The 23,207-nt window shown below is 34.0% G+C and overlaps 2 protein-coding genes across 2 annotated transcripts in view; one reads left to right on the top strand and one right to left on the bottom strand.

Moving 5' to 3' along the window:
- Positions 1 to 2,369, top strand: part of LOC117107557 (hyalin-like) — a 21,023-nt gene extending 18,654 nt beyond the window's left edge. Inside the window, exons 8-9 of the mRNA XM_033249262.1 lie at positions 92 to 203; positions 1,608 to 2,369. Of these exons, the coding sequence (XP_033105153.1) occupies positions 92 to 203; positions 1,608 to 1,680 (185 nt within the window). The 3' untranslated portion in view covers positions 1,681 to 2,369. The remainder of the gene's footprint in view (positions 1 to 91; positions 204 to 1,607) is intronic.
- A 5,538-nt stretch (positions 2,370 to 7,907) lies between these two features.
- LOC117107456 (collagen alpha-1(XI) chain-like) overlaps positions 7,908 to 23,207 on the bottom strand; it is an 80,434-nt gene continuing 65,134 nt past the window's right edge. The window contains exons 44-62 of the mRNA XM_033249157.1: positions 22,948 to 23,055; positions 22,461 to 22,514; positions 22,153 to 22,206; positions 21,242 to 21,295; positions 20,629 to 20,736; positions 19,956 to 20,009; positions 19,770 to 19,823; positions 18,883 to 18,936; positions 18,594 to 18,701; positions 17,941 to 17,994; positions 17,152 to 17,223; positions 14,435 to 14,452; positions 14,219 to 14,239; positions 13,169 to 13,751; positions 12,636 to 12,748; positions 12,011 to 12,040; positions 11,032 to 11,100; positions 10,178 to 10,396; positions 7,908 to 9,479 (exon numbers count right to left, since the gene is read on the bottom strand). Coding sequence (XP_033105048.1) covers positions 9,333 to 9,479; positions 10,178 to 10,396; positions 11,032 to 11,100; positions 12,011 to 12,040; positions 12,636 to 12,748; positions 13,169 to 13,751; positions 14,219 to 14,239; positions 14,435 to 14,452; positions 17,152 to 17,223; positions 17,941 to 17,994; positions 18,594 to 18,701; positions 18,883 to 18,936; positions 19,770 to 19,823; positions 19,956 to 20,009; positions 20,629 to 20,736; positions 21,242 to 21,295; positions 22,153 to 22,206; positions 22,461 to 22,514; positions 22,948 to 23,055 — 1,974 coding nt within the window. The 3' untranslated portion in view covers positions 7,908 to 9,332. The remainder of the gene's footprint in view (positions 9,480 to 10,177; positions 10,397 to 11,031; positions 11,101 to 12,010; positions 12,041 to 12,635; positions 12,749 to 13,168; positions 13,752 to 14,218; positions 14,240 to 14,434; positions 14,453 to 17,151; positions 17,224 to 17,940; positions 17,995 to 18,593; positions 18,702 to 18,882; positions 18,937 to 19,769; positions 19,824 to 19,955; positions 20,010 to 20,628; positions 20,737 to 21,241; positions 21,296 to 22,152; positions 22,207 to 22,460; positions 22,515 to 22,947; positions 23,056 to 23,207) is intronic.

The following is a 23,207-nucleotide window of genomic DNA, read 5'->3' as shown; positions in this document are numbered from 1 at the left end:
TATATATACTTGTTTGTATTTTGTATTCATATAAATTGCTTTGTATAATAGTAAATGTATTGTTTAATAGTAAATAGTTTTTTTTCTTAAGCTAATACTCGAAGTGGAAACGAATTGGAAGACACAACCGGTTACTTGATAGCAGTCGTTTTTCTAAGTGTGTTGGTTGTTGTTTTGATGTCAGCACTTGTCCTCGTATGCAGGTATTGTGTATTTTACTAAATTTCAGATTTATAATTCTATCTCAGCTTGTAGCAGCCGCCGGGAAACATTTTGGCACATCCAGGAAACAAATTTGAGACAATCAATCAATCAATGAATGGATTTATAAGGCGCATAATACATGATTTTGTAGTACAGTATAGTACGGGTCATAGATTATGTCAGAAAGTACGGTAACGTTATCACAACGTTGAAACAGCGTTCACAATGCTATTTCAGTCAGAAATTATTAGTTTGGTACCGTATACATTTTAGTACAATTTGTTTGCCCAGCAAATTTCTAGGATTATATTAAATACTTGGTATAAAGCCATACATTTAATCCCATTAAATACAACTAAATTTAACTTGCGTGTACTTGTGTTGTGGTTTATAAATATATTATGGGTGTTGATATTTAACAAATATTTAATATAATTTAGACCGAGATTTGATCAGTTTTTAATGAGTAATATGAACATTATTAATAATCATTTTTTAAAATTAACTTTACTGGTTTGAAATGCCAACTTACCTTTATGATGTTGTCTCTAGGACTTTTAACAGATAAAAATCCTTGGTTGTAATGTGAACATTATTCATAATCATTTTAAAAAATCTACTTTACTTGCTCGTAACGCCAAACTGCCAACTTATATATTTAGGGTGTTGTCTCTAGGACTTTTAACAAATAAAAATCATTGGTTGTCAAATAATATTTTAAGAATGAATATTTCATTTTTTTCACCGATATCATACAATAAAAAAGGAATGGCGTAACTAAATATTTAGGTTAGGGCCGAAATTACTGAGACGTTAAAAAAAATCAATGTTTAATAACTGTACAGTATTGTATTACATAGTAAAGACTTTGTGAAATCTTTGTATGTCTAAATCCATGTCAATGATCTCTGAGTGTGGGCAGATTATAGGGAATCCGATGTTCCTTTTTCCTTTCCATTCTTTTCATTTATGCTACTTCACATTTCCATTGAAAATGACCAGCCTTTTCCCTTAAGGTGACTATTGTTAAATCAGATCTGCCCTTAAACTTTACATCTACACAGTAGCCTAAACCAAACATACACTGCGCCACCGATATAAATCAACAGTTTCAAGTCAATGCGCAGGAATCTCGTCAATAACACAGGCCCGATTTTCAGGCTTGGTAGCACTGTTTTATGTAATTGTTTTTTAAATTGATTTTTTTTACCCATGACAATATCTCTTTTATTATATTTCAATAAATTTCTGTTATGCAAATCAACCATAAATGATTGTACCGGTACATCGTCTTTTCATTGTTTTTACACCACACAAACGCACACATCCACCCCCACACACTCACCCACATACATATTATTATATTATTAATTAATGTATATATTAATTTGACTTTATTTCAGACATTATAAAAACAAGTACAAGTATAGCACGAATGGACTTCACATGAAAATGGAAGATGACAACATGGACTAGAAAATACTGAAACCGTAATTAATCGTCTTAAATACAAACTATGTTTTGTCCATTACAGCACATTTAGGACTAAAGAAATACTATTATAAACATATAAACAGTGAAAGATTCTAAAAATGTAATAAATTAAGTTGGTTACCTGTTTCTACTAGAGTTGCAGAACTCTAGTAGAAATTTCAAAATTAATAAATGGCATATCTTCTGTATATTTCAATGGTATTGAGTTTACTAACCAACTTCATAACTATAATCTAGATTTTCTACTGTTAGAATGTTAATTTATAAACCAGCATCTGGTACGCATAGTAGATTTACATTCATTGATACCGTTATTGATTAATGGAAACAATTACCTTATAGTGTTCAAAATGCACAATCCATATACACATTCAAAAAACTTATTAAGAACCATTATATATCTAAACTTCATAGTATTGTTTAATTTTAATGATGTTAATTCTTGAAAATTGAATTTGTCTATATATAGTATTTTAAATGAATTTACTGTAATGTTTCCATTTTTATAGTTCTATTATTATTCTATAATTTTAGTATTCTCATTTAGGAACCACAGTGGAAATAAGTTGCTTTTTGTACTTTTCGGAGTTTTTATATTTGAATGCTTCTATACTATTGATTACTTTCAGAATGAATATATGAATAAATAAATAAAGATAATGAAAACGCCATCACTATTTCAACACTCACCGATTTCTTTGAGTCTAAAGTTGATAAAGATAATTATAGTTCCCAAACAATTAATGACGCTCAGAAGGAGCTCACTACCAAAATGAACAACATGAAAGATTCAACGTGAAATTCCAACTATTTAAATACGGACTCGTTCATAAGATATAGGTACAATAATTCTGCTCCGGGCCCCGATGGAATTACTGCTCAATACCTTAACCTCAGAGTAAAATCTAAACTTCCTAAGACAGCAATATTTAACATAGGCCTATGTATTAGATATGGAATTGCTCCAATTTTTTTTTGTTGAGGAAGATACGTTAATCCCTAATATTCAAAAGCATTTATAGGCCCATAATTGTCTCCAATGTCTTATCAAAGATCTTTGATCCAATGCAATTCGGATTTGTTAGTGGTCGAAGTACCACCATGGACACTGCCACCTTTAGTGATGTTATTAACTATTGTGTAAATCATGGCTTCAGTGTTTACTCGTGTTGTTTAGACGCTTAAGGAGCATTTGACGCAATTTCCCATGTTGTAATACTGTATTTCAAAAAAAATAATTCAAGCAACTAAATCTGATTGGTGGCGCTGTATGTATAAATGGTACACAAATATAAATGTCACTGTTAAATGGAATAATATGACTAGTAGAAGTATTGCAAACCGCGGGCGATTTACTATTAACAAGTCTTACTTCCACTTGTCATTCCAGATCGATCTCTTGTCACAAATATTTGCTAATGATTCAAAATCTAGGAAGTTTTATGCATATTTACTTAACAGGGGCGGATTTAGAAAGGGGGCCGGGCCGGCCCCGAACCCCATTTTGAAAAGTGAAAAAAAAATAAAATTAAAAAAAAGAAGGAAGGGAAAAGAAATAATTGATTGCCCAAAACGCGTCAGAGGTTATTTTCGGGTGCCTAGAAAACAACAATTTCGAGGGGAAAAGACCCATACCCCCTAGAGTAGTGTTGTCTCGATCGGCCCCCTAGGTTTTACATAAAGTGTATTGGCGGTACTGGTAATACTTATTTGTATTAAGTAAACGTTTATATCAAACTTTAATATAAATAGGCCTATATTAATGACTAAATAGGTGGATGTATTGATAAATAAATGAATGAATGAATGAATGAACGAACGAATAACAAAAACAAAAATTCATTTTGGTATAAAATACCTGGGTCGGATGCAGGATTTGGCGGTAGGGGGTGCGTGAGGGCCTACCTCACTGCCCCACAATGGTTAGGGCTAAGGGAATAGAAAATTTTGAGAATAGGGACTTCTCAGGCGCGGATCCAGAGTTTTAGCTCGGTTTCCATAGAATCGCTCACCCTATCGGCGGCGACAGTCGTGACAGTTGTGGTTCACAGACGAATCGGGGTGCCTTCCCGATTGCGCAGGGCAGCTACCAATGCAACCTGATTCGTCTGCGTCTGCAACGCAATCGGAAAAGTTGATCCAGGTAAAGGCCTAGTTCAGACTAGGTGGATAAAACCGGCTCAACTCGCCGGGTTTATCCACCTGCCAGTCTGAACTAGGTGGCTTATCTCAAGCCGGGCTGTGTTCCTATAGTAACAAGGCCTGGCGTGCCACCATGCTTAACTTTTCTAAGCCGGGCATTAATCGTTGCGGGGGTGGTCTTGCATGACTTTCCGGTAACAAAATGAGCAATCAGCATTCAATTACGTACACTGTGACCGAGAAACGTACGTTTCGCAAGCAATGTTTTGAAACACGTTTCCTGGTTACGGTTCATTATGCAAATTCTCTCCTGGCTAAACCCGCTAGTCTGAACGTCCGGCAAAGTTAAGCCGGGCTTAACACAAGCCTGGCTTATCTCCAAGTCTGAACGTAGCCCCAACCTTCCCGACAACTGTCGGAGGCAGGAGGCACCTGCTACGGTGCCTGTCTATAGGTGCCCGGAAATTGCACTCTCATAACTTAACAACAATAAAATACAACAATTATTTTTACAATTTAGTGGGGTGCTTAAATCTTCGCTGGAGGAAGAAGAGGCCCGTTGGACGTATTTGGACGAACAACAGACAAAGAGAAAACGTAAACCCAACGTGCACCCATGGAGGTATAACCGTACCGTACCTCTGCACACCCCCCCCCCCCACTACGAACAACTAACGAATGCAACATATGTCTAACGCGTCACGAACGAATGTCAACTTTACGGAAACGTAACTTAAACCAAAATTTCATAAACGTCGCCATACCGTTGGCCCTATTCTCGAATAACGTTGATACAACGTTCACAACGTGGTGGTTTAGTCAGAAATCATTAGCTGGGCTTTTGTGCAACTTGTTTGGTTAGCAGATTTCAAGGAGTGGGGAAACAATTTTTAAAAATTGTTTTTAAATATTAAACACTTGGTATAAAGCCATAAATTTAGCCCATGAAATACAACTAAACTTAACTTTCGTGTACCTGTGTTGTGTTTCATAAATATATCGTGGATGTTGATATTTAACTAATAGTAAATATAATTCAGACAGATTTAGTAAGATTTTAAAGGGTAATGTGAACATTATTCATAATCATTTAAAAACAAAAAATACTTCATTGACACGTAACATTGACACTTCATTGACACGTAAAGTCAAACTGCCAACTTATATTAAAGAGTTTGTCTCTAGGACTTTAACATCTAAAAACCCTTGGTTGTCAGACAATATTTTAAGACTGAATATTTCTTTTTTTCACTAAGATATCTGGCGATAAAAAAAGAATTGCAAAACTAAAAATTGTGGGTTAGAGCCACGCCGAAAGTACTGAGACCAGGAAGATGTTCCATGTCAGTGATCTCTGAGTGTGGGTAGATTATTTCCTTTAATGGTATCTAGTCTATCACATTTCTGCTACTTAACATTTATTTTGAAAGCCTTTTCCGATTAGGTCACAATTATAATGCCCTTAAAACTTGACATCAATAGCCTGCTTAACCGACATACACTGCGGCACTGATTTAAATCAACAGGTTCAAGTTAATACGCAGACCTTTCTTTAACACAGGCCGGATTTTGATGCTTGGTAGCACTATTTTTATTTAATTACCTCCGCCAACGAAGTTGGCAAGAGGTTATGTTTATGTACATATGTTTATATATACTCTATTCTATTCCAGATATTATAAATACAATACAAGTATAGAACGAATAGACTTCACATGAGAATAGAAGATGACAACATGGACTAGTAAATACTGAAACTGTATTAAATCGTCTTAAACACAAACTGTTTGTTCATTACAACATTTAGGATTAAAGTAATACTATTATAAAGGTATAATGTTTAAATTACAAAAAAAAGTTTATACATAAAGTGTATTGGTAGTACTGCTACTCAAACTTAAATATAAATTAATGATGGATGGATGTATGGATGATTGATTGAATAAATGATTAAATAAATGAATGAAAAACGAATAACAAATGAACAAATTAATGTTGGTATAAAATACATTTAAAAAGGCAAGAATGTTGAACTTTTTGCATGCAAAACATATAATCAAACGTTGAGCTTAAATCATTGCAGGAAGAAAGAAACCGCACCATTCAAATGTGATTAAAAACTCGGCGAATACTATTCATAATGTAAAGGGCAATCACATTACATTGTCGGAATAGCTCTAGAAATAACGTCCATTCAAACATTTATACTAGACCTTCTGAATCGGTCAAAAATGGTATTAAAATGTCTGAAAGACTCACAACGAGGCTACGGCCCCGTACCCGACCGTGTGAAACTGATTTGCACCTCCCCAGAATTCTGCGTAACGAGCCTGAATTTACACCGTACACAGCTGATCGTAAATTTCACCCGTACCATTCACAGGTGCGTTAAGACAGCCTTTGCATGCGTTTTAATTGTACACAAGTCACATACGCACTCGTCAAATAAGGCAGGCATATCCTTTTGGAATATACAAAATCAACATCGGAATCTTTCGGTCCCTTTGGCAACATGTTCAGTAACTGTCTGCATCTTCAGGAAAGATGCACGTGCCAATCTAAAATAAGGTACAGTACTGTATATTTATATACTCGTAATGTAGGCCTACTGCAAATGGGGTCGGTGTTATGCCTGTGTTGATTTGGCATTTCCATACCTTCTGTATACATTACATTACGGGGTAGGGGTTGGGGGAGTCGGGGATGGGATATCCCAGACGATAGAAAAGTGGGTAGGGGGGTTGGGGGAGTCGGGGATGGGATATCCCAGACGATAGAAAAATGGGCGTGGTCAGCTGTCTCTCAAAATCTCTCGATACAGTTCTAGGGGGCTTATTTAATCGATTTTACAGTCTACTGATATGTTGAAAATACGTATACCCCTTTTTTTCTCTTCGACGAATTGTGGTTAACTTAACTGGCACCACCTCTGATACATTATGTAACCAAGTGGTCTATAGCCTATTCAGCGTCCGTACCATATTACCACATCTCCTTTGAATTTGTAATTATTATGACCAAGAAGAGTATCAGTGATAGATGTTATTCTAGGAATGTTTATTTCCGAGATCAGTCATTCTCAGTAGATTTCTATACCTTCTGACAAGTAGATAATTTTGGTAATTAAAATTGATGTTGATACCAACAAGAAGATGTTCACATCACTATCCACAACATCTTGCTCTTGGTTTATCATCAAATCACATTATTAATGTTGCTGATTATCAACTGACCTTTTAGGATAAGCTGGAATATTCACGCTCCATAATGGTCAAATCAAACCATCTTTACCAACACCACTACCACTATCCTCATGTTTATCATCATCATCATCATCAAATATAATCGTCAACATCATCTCATTCACCATCGTCATAAGTATCATCTCAGGGGCGGATCTGGGTTTAATTTTAGGGGGGGGGGGGTCGGAATGTTTCCAAATCCCTAAAATGAAAGGGGATCCGGGGGTCCTCTCCCGGGAAAATTTTGAATAACCCATAACTTGCAGCGTCATTGTGCTAAATTGCGTATGGGCGTGTCCGTGACTACCTAGCAGCCGTAAAGAGGCGGGAAATGAGCTTTCCTGACTTCTGAGGTGTCTTTTAATAACTTTTAAGTTCTTCAAAATTCAACGTTTTCCCACTCTTGAAAACGGTCAGGTAAATTTTCTCATTCTTTTTACAGTCAATAGGCCTAGGCTTATTATGTGTGCATACATACAGAAAAATAAATTAAATAGTTGCATACGTATACTTTTTTCAATGAATCGATGAGCCCATAGGCATGAAAAACACTTTACTTTTGAAAATAAAATATAATAATAATAATAATAATAATAATAATAAAAATAATAATAATAATAAGTGTAAGTTTTGCATGATGATTTGTATTTTCTGCTCAGGTTCTGAAAAGGTAGGTCTAGATTTTTTTTTGCTTGGCAGCTCAAGGGGGTGGGGTCAGGACCCCTGAACCCTGACCCCCCCCCCCCCCCCCCCAGATCTGTCAATGCATTTTCACCATCAACAAACATCTTCATCACCAACAAAATAACAGACAACACATGATCATTTTAAGTTGGGGGAAATATTTATTGTAAGAATGAGAATGAATATAAGAAAATATTGTGTACAATAGATGGTTAATTCTGTAATGTCGTTGCAGCATTATGGTAAATGATATTCACATTATTTTTTTTTCACAAAACAAATTGATAGCTCTACAAACTGCGATAGTTCTATTTAGCTTATAAATATGTCCCTGTATTATTGTCATAAAATATTCAGCCAGTTTATACACAGACAGTGAGAGATGTGATATCGAAATAAACAAAAGACTGCATCTTGCACTAGTTGTTCCACACAGTGCTACCAAACGTTCAGCAGTACCAAACATCTATACAGAACAATAGGATGAAAATTTAACAAAATCCACAGGTTTTTTTTTAATATAAAACGCGCATAAAAACAACACATGCGTTCTTAATTTGTATGGCTCCATCAGCAGGGCACGGAGGGTAACTTTCCTTAGTTCTGCTGTGAGGTAGTAGTACTGTTTCGGTGTAATTTGGTCAAGAATTTTGCCAGGTCCAAGTTAAGTTAATATATGCAGGCAACATATATTTGGTGGCGGTGAAACTGTTTTTTGGTGCAGGTTGACCGGGGGTTCATTCATGTAGGTACCATCAGTATTTTATACCTTATGAACCCCTGGTGTTAATAAAGTAGTATTAATGTTTCCTTTGACAATAACTTCCACAGTCAACCAAGGAAACCACAAAGCACATAAGAGTATTATGGGTATACAAATTATCTTTTACTTATTTTTTTTTAGTTTAAAGAATTTATAATTTGAAATTATTATAATAATAAAAGGGTTAAGGAAACTACCTCCTACATATAGATAACCACTGCAGATTACGGGGAATCTCAAATCTACTACTGTATATCTCCTATAACTACTTAAAAAATAATGCTTAATTTTCTATAAGAGCATTCCCTTAACTATAATACAAATTTTCAAGTCCAATGTTGCCAAATTCAACCAAAATGTGGATATAGTCCTGCATTTATATACTATCTCCTTCACTTATCAACAACCCACACTGGCAAAACGTTTACTATGGAAATTTACTTATCAAAAATAGCATTTACTTGGATATAGTACTAATGTTGATAATGAAGATTAACGACAAATGGCTAGATAGTTAGCAGCACATGTAGAACACCTTGATGAGGTGCCATTTCCAGTTATTCCCGACTTTTGGTGTCTTCTTTAAATTCCATTATACTATTTATATAGTTCTTGAGCAGTATTTCTGAAAAAAGCTCGGCAAAATATACTGTTGCTACTACAGAATGTTGGGCTTTACAAGGGATTAAAAACTTCGGTCATGATAATCGTTCCAAAAAAGTTTAATTATCAATTTAAAAATACAACAAATAGCACCATGAGGAAATAAAACATGTAAAATCTCTGCACCTGCTCCTTAATTACTAAACTGCAAAACATACTGGGCCAGCTTTGTATCCGAATTGTTTGCTGCTTGTTCCAAAGTCCATGGCTGCAAAGTCAATTATAGGCAACTGGTGCAGTTTTGTTGTTGTAATTTCAAATACTGTTTTACCCTTCTTGGGTTTATTCTGAAATTGAAAAAGAAATGACACAAAATTATTATTGTTATTGTTGTTATTATTATTATTATTATTATTATTATTATATGGTGAAAATTTAAATAGCTATTGAATTTTGTTTTTCCAGGACAATTTGTTCATTGTGTTAAACATTATGTTTGATAGCTACCAGGGTTAATGGTACTGTACTTAAAGTTCTTTTGCATTTGGTAACGTCACTTGATGAGGGAGAATATAACAATAACAAATATGGATAGGGAAGGGAATACACTGCAGCTGCTGTAGTTTTTCCAGGACAATTTGTTCATTGTGTTAAACATGATGTTTGATATCTACTCCCTACCCCACCAACTGCAGTTGCTTGTGACGCACATAGGATTTTACCTCATTTGTAAATAATAATAATGGTATAGCTAGTGCTGTATAAGTGCTAATCAGTAACATAAATAATAACTACTAATATCAAAGTGAAATAAATTATATTAGAGAACCAGAGGGAAACAGCTACTAAGAAGAAAGGGAAGGTGAGTTTCATCAGAAATTCCCAAACAATGGCGATACTGACATTTAAAAAAAATGATAGGGAGCAGGTCAAGCAAAAACATGACATAAAACTCATAGCACACTTTTTCACCCAGAAGATTTTATATACCAGACAACTTATAGATTTTACAACACAGTATAGTTCATATGCAAACAATACTTACCATACACTCATCCGTTAGAATTGTAGGTTGGTAGTCAGTGTCATAGCCGAACTCCTCTTCATTGGCACCTAGAAGCTTGATGGCTTTGCTGTAACTTTCGTCATGAGCATCATACCATCCAGCACTCTTACTGCATTCATACGTGAAGTTCTGCGTTGCTCGCGTGCTCAATAATCTCAAGAATGTTAATTGAACTTGGCCCACTCTGCTATAGGTAATCTGAGGAAAGAAAAATTGATTGGGAGTTTAACATCTTTTCATTATTTTAACATCATCCCATTATATTTCTCTGTGCAACATAAACACTTTTGAGTATACTCATACAACAGTAGGTACAGTAGTGTGAAAGTCGACACTCTGGCTAAAACACAAACTGATGCGGTTGAACTCTGACCCAAGGATCTCCATGGGTCACCATACACAGAGTGATCTTTGACCGGTTTATCCGACTAAGCTGCTATAAGGATTTCATTACATAAAGAATAAAATCAGAAGTGAATGAAAATACAAGTCACATATCTGAAAAACTCATACACTAGGACCATATTTAATGGTCTATCAGTTTATTTGTTACTTTAAACAAATGTTTCTTGGCCTGTGAATTTAGACAGTGGATATGCCTGTTGTTGACCACCACCCTCAACAATATACATAATAATGCATTTATTCTTCCTATATATATATACTTTTTTCATATTACAGCACAAAAGTCACAGTTAAAATAGCAAATGAGTCTTCTTATACAGTGCTGTAATACTCTAGTTATTACTTTTCATTTGTAAAGTAATTACGAGTACTGTAGTATTCTAGTATTAGTAATAATAATAATAATAAAGATTTGATATATAACTTACTGGATATCCTTGACGGAACTCACTGAAAAACTGGCCCGGCTTGGCATTTTTGTAAGCTCGAGGTTTAGCCTAGAAAGATGAAAATAAACATACTGGTATTAGATATGCATCTATACTTTCATTTAGGTTTCTATTTAATCATCTCAATTTCAAAAAATATTCATGAGCTTTATATAATACACATAACACAATATTGATTAAACAAACCTACTCTTACAAAAAAAAATGTTATTCCTATTTTAAGCTTTTGCATCTAACAGTTCTGTTTTGAGAAAAGGGTAAAAGATGGTTGAATCTGTACAGGTCCGAGTGCCCATCTCTTTATCATTAGCATTTGGGCCAGACTGTGCCTTACTGTGAAGGGATCATATGCCAGTACCAATTTATAAAGTGTCTTGCCCAATGACACAAGCGACTTGCACAGAGAAGGCTCGAACCCCCGACCACAAGGTTTAGAGTCCGCGCCTCAATTGCTTCCAATATAGAGAATAAATAATACCGAGGACGAAACATTTCTGAGTTAAACTTTCTAAATTGTTTAATATTTGAAAACACACAAGATAAATTATAGATGAAATTTCCCTGGTTCATATGAGTTATTATGCCATAGTTTACAAACTCTTTTGTTTGCTCATTTTGGGATCAATCAACCTTTCTCGATTGTCAATCAAATTTAACAATTGCCCAATCAGAAAAAGACCAGGAATACTCGCTTGTCCCACGAACATGTGTTGACATTTGTTTAGCAACAACATCCAATAGGCGGGGCTTAAGGGAACAGTTCATTTCAAAGAAATAATTTTATTTCAAGTTTCAAGTTTGCGAAATAAAAAGAGCTTGCCAAGTTTGTTTCAGAAGCTATGGCATATTATGGAATGACATGTTATATAAAGAAGAGGTAGTTTCGAGATCCAACAAAGAACAACTGAGAATTCACTGAACAATATATATATATATATATAAAATTTGCAATGTATACCGAATCGACATCATGGAATCCAACTGGTAGCTGTGAGATAAATATAAAGAAAGAACAAAAACCGAAAAAACATATTTTTAGAATTCTGGAAAGAAAATTTAATTTACACTCCCTCACTGTATCTATATGGTTACATATGGAAAACAGTGAACATATCCACTAAAAAACAGACATATATGAATTATATAATAATAATTTAGTTAGTTCTACTCATTACAGATAGTCATGCAGGTATAAAATCTCTATGGATAGAGAGACTGATATACATGTCAGTTAGCTTCAAAAGATATGTTGATTAAGAAATCAAAAATCGGGGGGATCCAGGTGGCAGCAAAATGGGTGCTTCCTCTCCCCCCCCCCAAATACCCCCCGTCAGCAGCCAAAAATTAATTAACCAAGTGTGAAATAGTTTAGGCAAGAGATAAAAATGGCTAAAATTCACAGCTTCTTCACAAAAGGTAAGAAAACACTCCAAAACCACCTTGATACGATCGCTCCATTTGCATGGACCATAGGTAATTGATTGCCGTTTGTGCAATTCATTACTAAGAGTTGAAGTAACTCAAGCACTTGTATTCTTCATCATCTTTACTAGTCACCAACTGCAATTAATTTAGAGTCTTACCTCAGCAGTATCTGGATCAGGAGTGACGCAGGTTTCACCCCCAGCAGTGAAATTACAGAAAACATAAATAGCATCTCTAGCAACACCTTGATTAGGATCAATCCAATAGTAACCTAGAAAAGAATGATAAAATACACAACACTTTATTAATATAATTATTTATGACAACCGAGGGCCAATTTGGTTCTTACACTGCAAAGATGGATTCAATAACCGAATTACAATAACTTACCGTATCTGTGTATAACGCAACTCTGTATGGTAACCCCAACTAAAAATCGAGGCCAAAAACTTGTGAAAGCCTATACTAAACAATAACTAATAATATAATTTGTTGATGTTCTTGTAACTCTCCATATATGGCAGCAAATAGTCAGATGGAAAAGATCATGATGACTCGGATCAACTCATTTGGCTGCTGATGTAGGGCATAAATATTCATTAAAATGGAAATTTTAAAAAATTGGAATAAATTGTATCATCTAATGTATTCCTACATTCCAAATGGTTTTTCTTTGTGACCTTTAACCTACCATCCTCAAAGTCAGGATGACACATGAAGAGATCTTTACATGTTCTTGCTGGATTATCTCTTGATCCAACTGGTTGCTTCATCCTTTCTAAATCTCTTTGAAGCTCCTCAAGCGATCCAAACATCTGCTCAAGAGCTTGCCTGTACAATGGTGGCAATGCCTCAAAGTCTGATTCAGAGAAGTAATCACTATCATCTCCTTCCGATATTGCTTCATTCGTTTCGTTCAAAGCATTGATACTTCTCCTACGTCGCTTGACGCTGCCAGTCAATGACTGCGAAGGACCGGATGCCGATGAATATGTACTTGAAGATGATTCGTAGCGGAATGGTTTTGTAGTGAGCGTCGATAATATCTGGTCGATAATAGATTTTGGTGTTGGTGTTACTTTTCCTTGGTCGCCAGCGACATTACCATCACTACCAGTGCCAGTGCCACCGGGGAAACCCACACTACCTCCTGGGTACGTACTTCCCGGGTATTGGCTTCCACGGTACACGCTTCCTCCTGTTCCACCGGGATTGAATTGGCCGTAGCTTGGACCAGGTGACACAATTCCACGTTCAATAAGGTCTTGCAAGCTCTATAATACAGACAATAATGTTAAAGAAAACACTAATACTTAAAATAAACTAGTATAAAATACAAATATTTACTGGATTGAGGGGCATATTTCAAAATATAGCTTGAGGTGATCTGGAGGCTGTAATATGAGACGAAGTCGAGGAACATAATACAGATACCAAGGGCAAATTTTTGACCTATTACACGATTTGATTTTATATACCACTACGTTAGCGTGTATGGCTGGAAAAATTGCCCGGTTTTTTAACAAATTAAATGCCTGGAAATTATGTAAACAGTACATAATAATAAATAGATCAACATTTAGTTGAATGTTTTGAATATGGAAACAATTTATGATCAAGCATATACATATATTGTGTATCATTTAATAAATATATATATATAAATTATAGTATGTTAAATATTTTTACAACAATCAAACTTAATCTTGATAATTTTATAATTGTTTAAAAAAATACCAACCTCCATTGATGTACCAACACCCTATATAGAAACAAAAATTATAAATAATAAATAGTTATAAAATATGTATATTTAATATATTTAATGAAATGATTAATTAAACATTATACCTGTAAAGTCATTTGTAATGTGTCAAGAAGCAGAGGGATTAACAGTATCAGTAAATCAAAGAACGACGACAAATAAATTGATATTGAAATTAAAATGTCTACTTACCGGTAATCCTGGTGGTCCCTATAAAAAGAAGAAAAATTCCAAAAAAATCAAATTAAATTGTAAAAGTTACATTTTTATTGGTCTATAAGCAATTAGTTTCAAGTTTTAAGGTTGCTTTTAGAAAACTGTAACCAAAAGAATTGTTATATTGGCAGAGGTTTTATGCAGATTTTTCCATCTCATAATACAAAAAAAAAAAAAAAAAAAACATACAGAAGCATACACAAAAAATATTATATTATTACTGAACATTGTTGGTTTTTTTTTTTTGGCAAAGTTTTAAGGACACAATAATAGGGGGCTTTCGATTTGTGCGACAACGCGACGCTAGAACGTAATCACTCATGCGTGACCATCCTACCTGGCATCCTACATTCTCTGCATACGTACATTTGGCCAAATTGCGTTCCAGAATCTACTCGACGAGGTGACCTTAACGTTCTCGCATGTGCAGATGACTTTTACTGACGTCATTACGTTCTACGTCCTACCGTCGTCGTGCAATTGAAAGCGTCCTAATATGCTTGAGAATAGACCGGTCCAGAGTGTCAAACTCAACAACTGACCAATCAGAACACGGCCATGAATACGTGTGTCTTACAAACACACATGTTGTCCCACAAACGCACATGTTTTGTGGGACCTTAGCAACAATATCCAAGGGGCGGAGCTTAGCGAAAAGGTCCATTCAAGGACTTTTACGTAACCACAGAAAACATAACAAGAAATATTTCCTACAAAAAAAAAAATGCTGCAGCTTCTGTAGCTTATTTATTTTGTGTATACAGTTACTTCCGATTTTTTTTTTTAAATGTGCTTATCTGTATCTTATTAACGTAATTATTTGTTAACTTTTTAAAATAAATTAGTATTACTACAGTAATGTTCTTTCTTATTTAGTGGATTTTGCTTTAACACCAATACAGTACTGTATACTGTTATTGAAAAATTGTTTTGTATAACTTTTAGTTTCTTTTAGTTTAGTTGTTTTTCTTTCTCATTGAACGCACCAAATTGTTGAGCCGTGCCACTGAAACAAAAGTTAAATAAATAAATAAATATCCTATGTGTAAATGTTGTTATTGTATTTATTAAAGTTAGCTGTTTCAATAAATAAATCTGTAACTGTATTTTCCTATAGTTAAAAAAATTAGCCCTATGCTTATTTATTGTTAAGGATAGGCCTATTTTTTTTACTGCAATATGCATAATACTGTATATGAATTAAAGAATATTTTAAAAATAAAATTGATGTTGCAATAATAAATAATATAATAATAATAATAATAAAATGATAAAACAAATATGTAATTATCAAAGTGTGGGTCATCTAAGATTCTTCCTGCGGCTGTGTTTGTCTGGGTTGTAATCCCATATGGTAGATTAATTAAGCTGTCACTTAGACTCAAGCTCGACCACGTTGATAACCTTCAGAGGCTTCATCATCAGCTATTGTCGGTCCACTGCTGGACAAATGTTTCAGGATGTTGACGCCAAATCAATCTTTTTCTCTTGCTATGTTGCACCATTTCATTCTTCCTGAATAAATATCGATCTCATCTCTTAATCTTTTACGTTGTTTTCCCTTGTTCGATTTGCCATCCATGGGGTCTGTTACTGTTCGTATTTGTTTGTACTCCTGCTGACTACAAGTTCAACCACCAGAATGAAAACCTCTGAGCCAGACCGCATTTTTACCATTATTGTTATTAATATTAATAATAACAATAATATTAATTTTAATATTATTTTATTTATTTGTATTCATTTCCCTCCCCCACTAGCTTGGCTAGGCCTTTCTACTACTGCCGCCAGTGTGTGGCTATTTTTTATGGGTGGATAAAAGATGGGTACCGTACGATATCTAACCCTCTTCAGCGTAAAGCACCGTATTTTTCGACATTAAATGTGGAATAACCTGGCTCTACTACTTGGCTAGTAGAAGGCCCTAGGTTGTGTCGTCAGTTTCTGTGGTAATTTTTTATGGGATTGTCAATGCATAGGTCTACGTACGTAGGTACGACGATAGAGCCTTTTTTTTCAATAATTCAATTACAATTCCCCCTGACGAACACTGATGAACTGGCTGTAAATATAGCCAAAATAGAGGCCTTCGACCCGCCCGCATTATTTTCCATCCATAACATATATAGTTTTCCCGTTTCTAGTTCATACCCTTTTCGCAGCCGTTGTTTGGTTCCTAAGACGATTTTTTGGTAATCATACCCTCTTCGCAGCCGCTATTTGGTTCCTGAGACGTCTTCGCAGCCGCTATTTGGTTCCTGAGAAGTCTTTTCGACATGGCTCGATAACGTCACTTACCCAATGCACATGCTACAGTAACTGGTTTCTAGCATTTCCAAGCGCATGCTCACTGTGTTTTTATAGATAATTCACGGACGTTATTTGGTAAATGTGTATGCGCATTGCTTAGTTCGGAATTCCTGTTTCTTCGTGGTAAAAGCTACCACTACTTACAGTAGTAAGTAGTGGTAGCTACCTAAATGTGCGACGCGAAAATGGGTAGCTGTGAGGACTCCAGTAAACTTTCAAATAACAGGCCATAAAGTAGTGGAGGGGAGAGGGTGTCTGGAAGGACCTCCCTTGATATATCATACCACCTCCTCCCTCCTCCTTTTGCATAAAAAAACCCATCAAAATGATGAATTTTGGAGTGTTTACTTAAAATAAACGTAAAACATAATACTTTTACTTACAGCTGGACCAACTTCTCCCTTCAAGCCGGAATCTCCCTTATCTCCCTTTGGACCGAGTCTTCCTTCTTGACCCTAAAAGAACATGGTAGTCTAAATTTTAACATATTGTTTCTAATTATAAAATTATTTTTGGCAATAAATAGAACAAAATAAAAACACAATTTCATAAAAGCTGTCAGGAAAAATAAAGATAAATGAGTAAGTTTGTTAAAGTTCCTCGCATCTCTGCAGATTAGGTTAATAACTAAAGTAAGTATCAATAACACTAACAAACCTTTTCAACACCAAAATTCAGAACCAAGGGAATGTATATGTACTGTTTTTGAGAATGCTTGTTTATAGACTCAGTGTAACACACAAACGCTCATTGCATAAATCCATCTCAGTATAGGAACAAAAAGTAGACTTAAAACATTTAACTACAAGGCATGTTCCCAGGCCACTGAACTAAAGGGTGGGGCCTAAAAAGAGCCAAGAAAAAATTATATAGTGCTTCTTTTTTTTCAGAGATGAGTCAATAAGTATAAATTATACAAAGTAGATATGTTATTAGTGTTTATGTTCATGTTGAATACTAATATAAACGACACAAGCTCAGAACAAAATCCCCAGTTACGCCCCTTGTTTCATATGTATAAAAATGTTCAATAGTGCTCCCCAAAGAAGTATCATCATTCCCTGCTAAAAGGTTGAAAGTTTGAACTAAAGCAAATGGAATATAGAGTATGGCAATCACCTACTTATTTGATTACCAGCTACTCACAGAAATAATGTTTTTTATGTACTTACTGGAAGACCATGAGCTCCGGATGGTCCCATTGGTCCTCTTGGGCCCTCTGGTCCCTAACAGTATACAATCATTAAATTAAAATTTGCACATTATATATATTATTTAAAATGTTCCATAACTGCTTAATACATATTTCATAGAAGATATATATCACATTATATATAGTAAATCTATTCATATATTTGTAAGATGATTATTAGTGTTATACATGACTAAATTTTAAAAATGTAATATAATAATCTACAATATCAAATAAAGATTTAAAAAAAATATAGATTACTAAATAATATTATTCATTGGAGAATACAATGAATATTTTTATATTGCTAACTGTTAAGTATGTAATGATAATGATAATTAGAGTGCATATTCTATTTTATTATTATTTTATTATTTTTTTTAAATGATTTTCTGTTATACTGCATATTACAATCTATAAAGACATTTACAATTGTATGAGTAATCAATACATTTATTTATCTCTCATGGTAGCGGCTTATTTTAGCCTTAATGAGAGTCTCCCGACCAATAATTCTTCATAATTTAATTTATTTATGTCAAGAATATCTGTTATATTTGTGAGTTCCTGAATTCCTATTAATAAGTAATATATATGAATTAATAATTGTTGAATGACTGATTATTTGCTCACCATTTCACCAGTTGGACCAGTGGGTCCTCTTAAACCTGGATCTCCTTTCTCTCCCTTTTCACCTGCTGGTCCATCGGGTCCGTTTAATCCCATCAATCCAACATGACCCTTCGCAGAATTAGCAAAAATTAAAATATGGTTTTATAATTATCATTACAAATATTAAATATATATATATATCAATACCATTCGTAAAATTAATTATCAACTACAATATAATTTATCCCATTTGAATAACATAATATGAATTTTAGTGATATTGAAGGATATGAAAGACCCAATAATTTACCTTTTGTCCAATCTCTCCAGTGACTCCAGCAACACCACGCTCACCAATTTGACCCTAGATTTAATAATAATTATGATAATAATAGTAAAAGTAAAAACAAAATAATTTCTATGAACAGATTCATAAGATATCTATCTAATAAGGATGATAATTAAAAAAATAATCAAGATGTTTTGCCCAAAACCAGATCTCTTTCCCCAAAACCAGATATTTCAATAAATTAAAAAAAAAAAAAAAAAATTAAAATTAAAAAAAAAAAAAAAGTAAAAACAATTAAAAAAAAAAAAAAAATAAAATAAATAAATAAAATGGTGTAAACCATAGACCAGAATTAAGATTCTCAACAATCTAAAATTACATGGTCTTAAATAATTTCTATTGTCACCTCAACAAAGCTTATAATTCTGTACCTAAATGACAGTTTTGTGTTATATTAGTACCATATAGGCCTAACACACTGTAAGCTATGTCCTAGTTTAACAGCAGACATAATTTCTACTTGACATGATGCTAGTTCCAATTAGTAGAAAGTTAAATTATAAAATTATTTTGTGGTCAACAGTGGGAGATTTGAAAGTGGGCAACAATTTTTCTGCAGAGAGTGTATATAACATATCCCAGCTAACAATTTTACATTATAATAATGTTTATACAATATTAACATTGCAGTTAAGTACCAAAACGTTTTTTTTTTAAAACCATAAATACCTTACCAAATTATGACAACACAACATTTAAAATGGTGCCACAACGTTACATAACCTAACTGCAATTCACAACGTATATTATAATAATGTTTCGTGTTTGCTGGGGTTACGGTTTTATGCTTCAGGAGGAAAAGGAGGAAAATGTGATTGCACTGATTAGGCCAACTGATGACAACTTACTTCTGGTCCTGGTGGTCCTTGGATTCCTGGTGGTCCCTGATCTCCGGCCTCACCCTAAAATTATTTAAAACAATTATGGTTATTAACTGCATATTTGTTTATGAGACGATTCATTAAAAAAACTGAATAAATTCATATAATTCTGGTAATCTGTCCAAGGCCTACCAATGTCTCTGATCATCTTACCGCCTCTCCAGGCATGCCTCTTGGGCCCTTTGAACCCTGTGGCCCTGGTGCACCCTACAAAAACAAAGACAAGCATCAGTATATAAATAATAATAATAAATTAGTACCTGTAATTATTATTTTGTAGTTACTGTATTATCATTTCATCATTTTGTTACACATTAATATTATGGTTTGCCTTTCCTTCCACTTCATATCTAAATGTAATTGACGTTCTTTTCTGTAGTTTGTTTTTTATTTGTTGATTCTTATACTTGTACATCTACTGATGCTTGGCTTCATATAGTTTTTATTAAGCTTCTAAACTGAAATTTGTTTCTTTGGGATAACAGTGCTGAAAACGTATCCAATTAACTGTATGAATAAACAAACACAAACATATAAATGCATAGTAAAAATGCCAACAAAAATTAGTTATAATAAAAAAGAAAGGGTAAAATATTTGTTGTTTTGAGAATTTATATTTAATAGAAATTTTCAACGTCCTTACAATATAATACAGTGAAATATTATCTTTATTCATCCATGGAAATGGAAACAAATGCAATCTGTATTTTAAAAATACATGGGAGATATAGAAATAATAACAATTAAAATAAAATTTATAATAATAATGTATGTATGATATTAATGTATGTATGTATAAAACATGTAAAAAATTATTATGGCTTACGATTGGCCCACCTGGTCCTGGGTCACCACGTGGACCAGATGCCCCCTTGTCACCATATTCTCCCTTCTCTCCTTTCTGGCCTATGACACCATCTTTGCCAGGTGTACCCTGTAGGTAAAATAATCAGGTGTAAACTGATAAAAAAGAATTGATGAGAAAATCCAGAATTTGGCTATCAAATCTGTTTGTGAAATGCATAATAAATTAGGAACCACTTAACAGTAGTAAAATAGATTCTAAAACAGCAGCATTGATTCTTACATTCATTCTGCGTCCACCCCTCTGCATTCACAACCTGATGTCAAATGACTCCAAATCTTTGTAATCTTTTAAATCATGTTTAAGTTCATTTTTTAAATCTCAATACTCATAATCCTAGCCACTTCATTTTTTCCAAGTGGGCCGCCTATGAACTTGGCGTTGTGACCGCTCAATTACTTGTCTCTATACACATTCCAATTTTTTTTTTTGGCTTTTCTTGAATGCAAACACAGACAGCACTATCATTATGCCTTCAAATTCTAAGCTATTTGAGAACTCGAAACAGGCCATCCATCATCTCACGGTGTACAATTACCCCAAAAGTTATAAAATTCAAATAAAAGTTACTTACAGCTCTACCCCTAGGACCTGGTGCACCAATATCTCCTTGCAATCCACGTCGACCCTAGAAAAAAAAAATTCAATATCTCTATAATTATGCAATTGCACTGTAAGTGTATGTGTGAGGCTGAAGGATTTCTGGCAAACCCCTGGCATTTTCTTGGTCAAATTACTCAAGTTGCATAGTAATTTCAAAATGAGAAAATGTTGCCTTGAGCACCTTGAGAAATAACCCAAGCTGGAAAGTCCAAAGCAAACAGTGAAACTCAGTTAAATCTTGCTGAGATTCTGCTAATAATTACAATTGCCACAGGTCCCTTATTATCTTTCTTTCTCATTCTGAACAGTGCCACCAATGAGCAAGTAAATTTAGAATCGAGTATGGGACGCCAATTAAAATCAGGTATGGCGTGCATTAAGCGCGATAAAGAGTGAGTAACCCAAAATAAGGGCCTGCAACCCAGGCTAGCTAGTAATGTGCGCATTGCTGAACTTTCACAGAAAATATCCACAATTAAGTTGATCATGCATGTGCAAAAGTCCTAACTTAAAATCTACGGCATACAGTACTTAAATCCATGTGTGAACAGAGGTAAAATTTGACCAAGGCCTTTGTCAAAATTAATCCAATGTGAACGGAGGCTTTTTTTAAGTTTTAAATTTGTCTAAAGCTCTATTTACACCAACAAATGTTATGTGCCCATACTTGCATGTGTTATGACATCATAATGACCATATATGGGCACACCACACAAGTTCATCACATAAAATTTTATAGTGAAACAGAGTTTTAGAAGACAAGCATATGCTTCAATGGATTTTGGTTTTTAAACTGCTTAATTAATTGATGTCCTGCTTAATTGTCTTCTTTAAACATAAGTTCCTTTTAAAATTTAGTACACTGTATTTTTATAAACTCACAAGTTGTCCTGGTGGACCACGATCGCCAACAGGTCCTGCTACACCATCTTGTCCCTGAAATACAAAAAACATAGATTGAAACATTAAATTTGTCGACAAATTACAAGTTCACTTTAATGCCATTTGTTATTACAACATTGAAATTGCAAATTCATTACACAATTAATTACTACCACCTATCTTTCGTACAGGTGAACATGTCTTATGTGTAATAATAAAAATAATAACAATAATAATAATAATAATAATAATAATAATAATAAAAATAATAATAATAATAATAATAGTAGTAATAATAGTGTACTTACAGGAATACCTGGGGTGCCTGGTTCACCTGGTTCTCCTTGGAAACCTATCGGACCCTATAAATGAAAAAGAAGTATTAACATGATTACCATATCCAATCAAGACTCAAGATTAGATAATTAATCTAAATAGAATCATGATATTTAAACAGATAAGTGTTACATTTGCCTTGATAAAGCTATAATTCATCATCATTTAATTACTGTATTTGGCATACTCTGTATTAAAAAGCTGGACCATGTTGTCATGATAAAGAAAGGCCTGGCTACCATCATAGTTCTCTAAAAGTTAGTATAATAGCAAGGGAAGCACCCATCCTTGAATACTCCTCCGATCTTCCTCTAATTTTCTGCATAATCAATTCACTTTAACATCAATATAATTATTGAAATAAGTTATTTTTTGGAGAGTGAAAAAAAAACCCCATATATTTCTTTTATTTACTTTCTATATTCACCAAATTACATAGAATGCGTACACTTGACTTACAGTATGTCCCTTTGGTCCTTGGGGTCCTGGGGTACCTCTGTCACCTTGGACACCTGGGATGCCAGGGGGGCCTGGTTCACCCTTAGGGCCAAAATCTCCTTTACTACCCTGTGTGTGAAGACAGTAGAGATCAGAACTGATTATTCATACAAATTATTATGATTATACATGAATAAAAAAATTTCTTTTATAACAAGATTTCAATTTAATCTATAAATCATTTCTAATTTCAAAGGCAATACACTATGAGCACAGTAATG

Source organism: Anneissia japonica, unplaced genomic scaffold (genome assembly GCF_011630105.1).
Source record: "Anneissia japonica isolate Jap-2015-1 unplaced genomic scaffold, ASM1163010v1 scaffold288091_len1417266_cov198, whole genome shotgun sequence".
In the NCBI taxonomy this organism is placed as follows: domain Eukaryota; kingdom Metazoa; phylum Echinodermata; class Crinoidea; order Comatulida; family Comatulidae; genus Anneissia; species Anneissia japonica.
The sequence above is the reverse complement of the archived record's forward strand: the minus strand, read 5'-3'. Positions and strand labels throughout refer to the sequence as shown.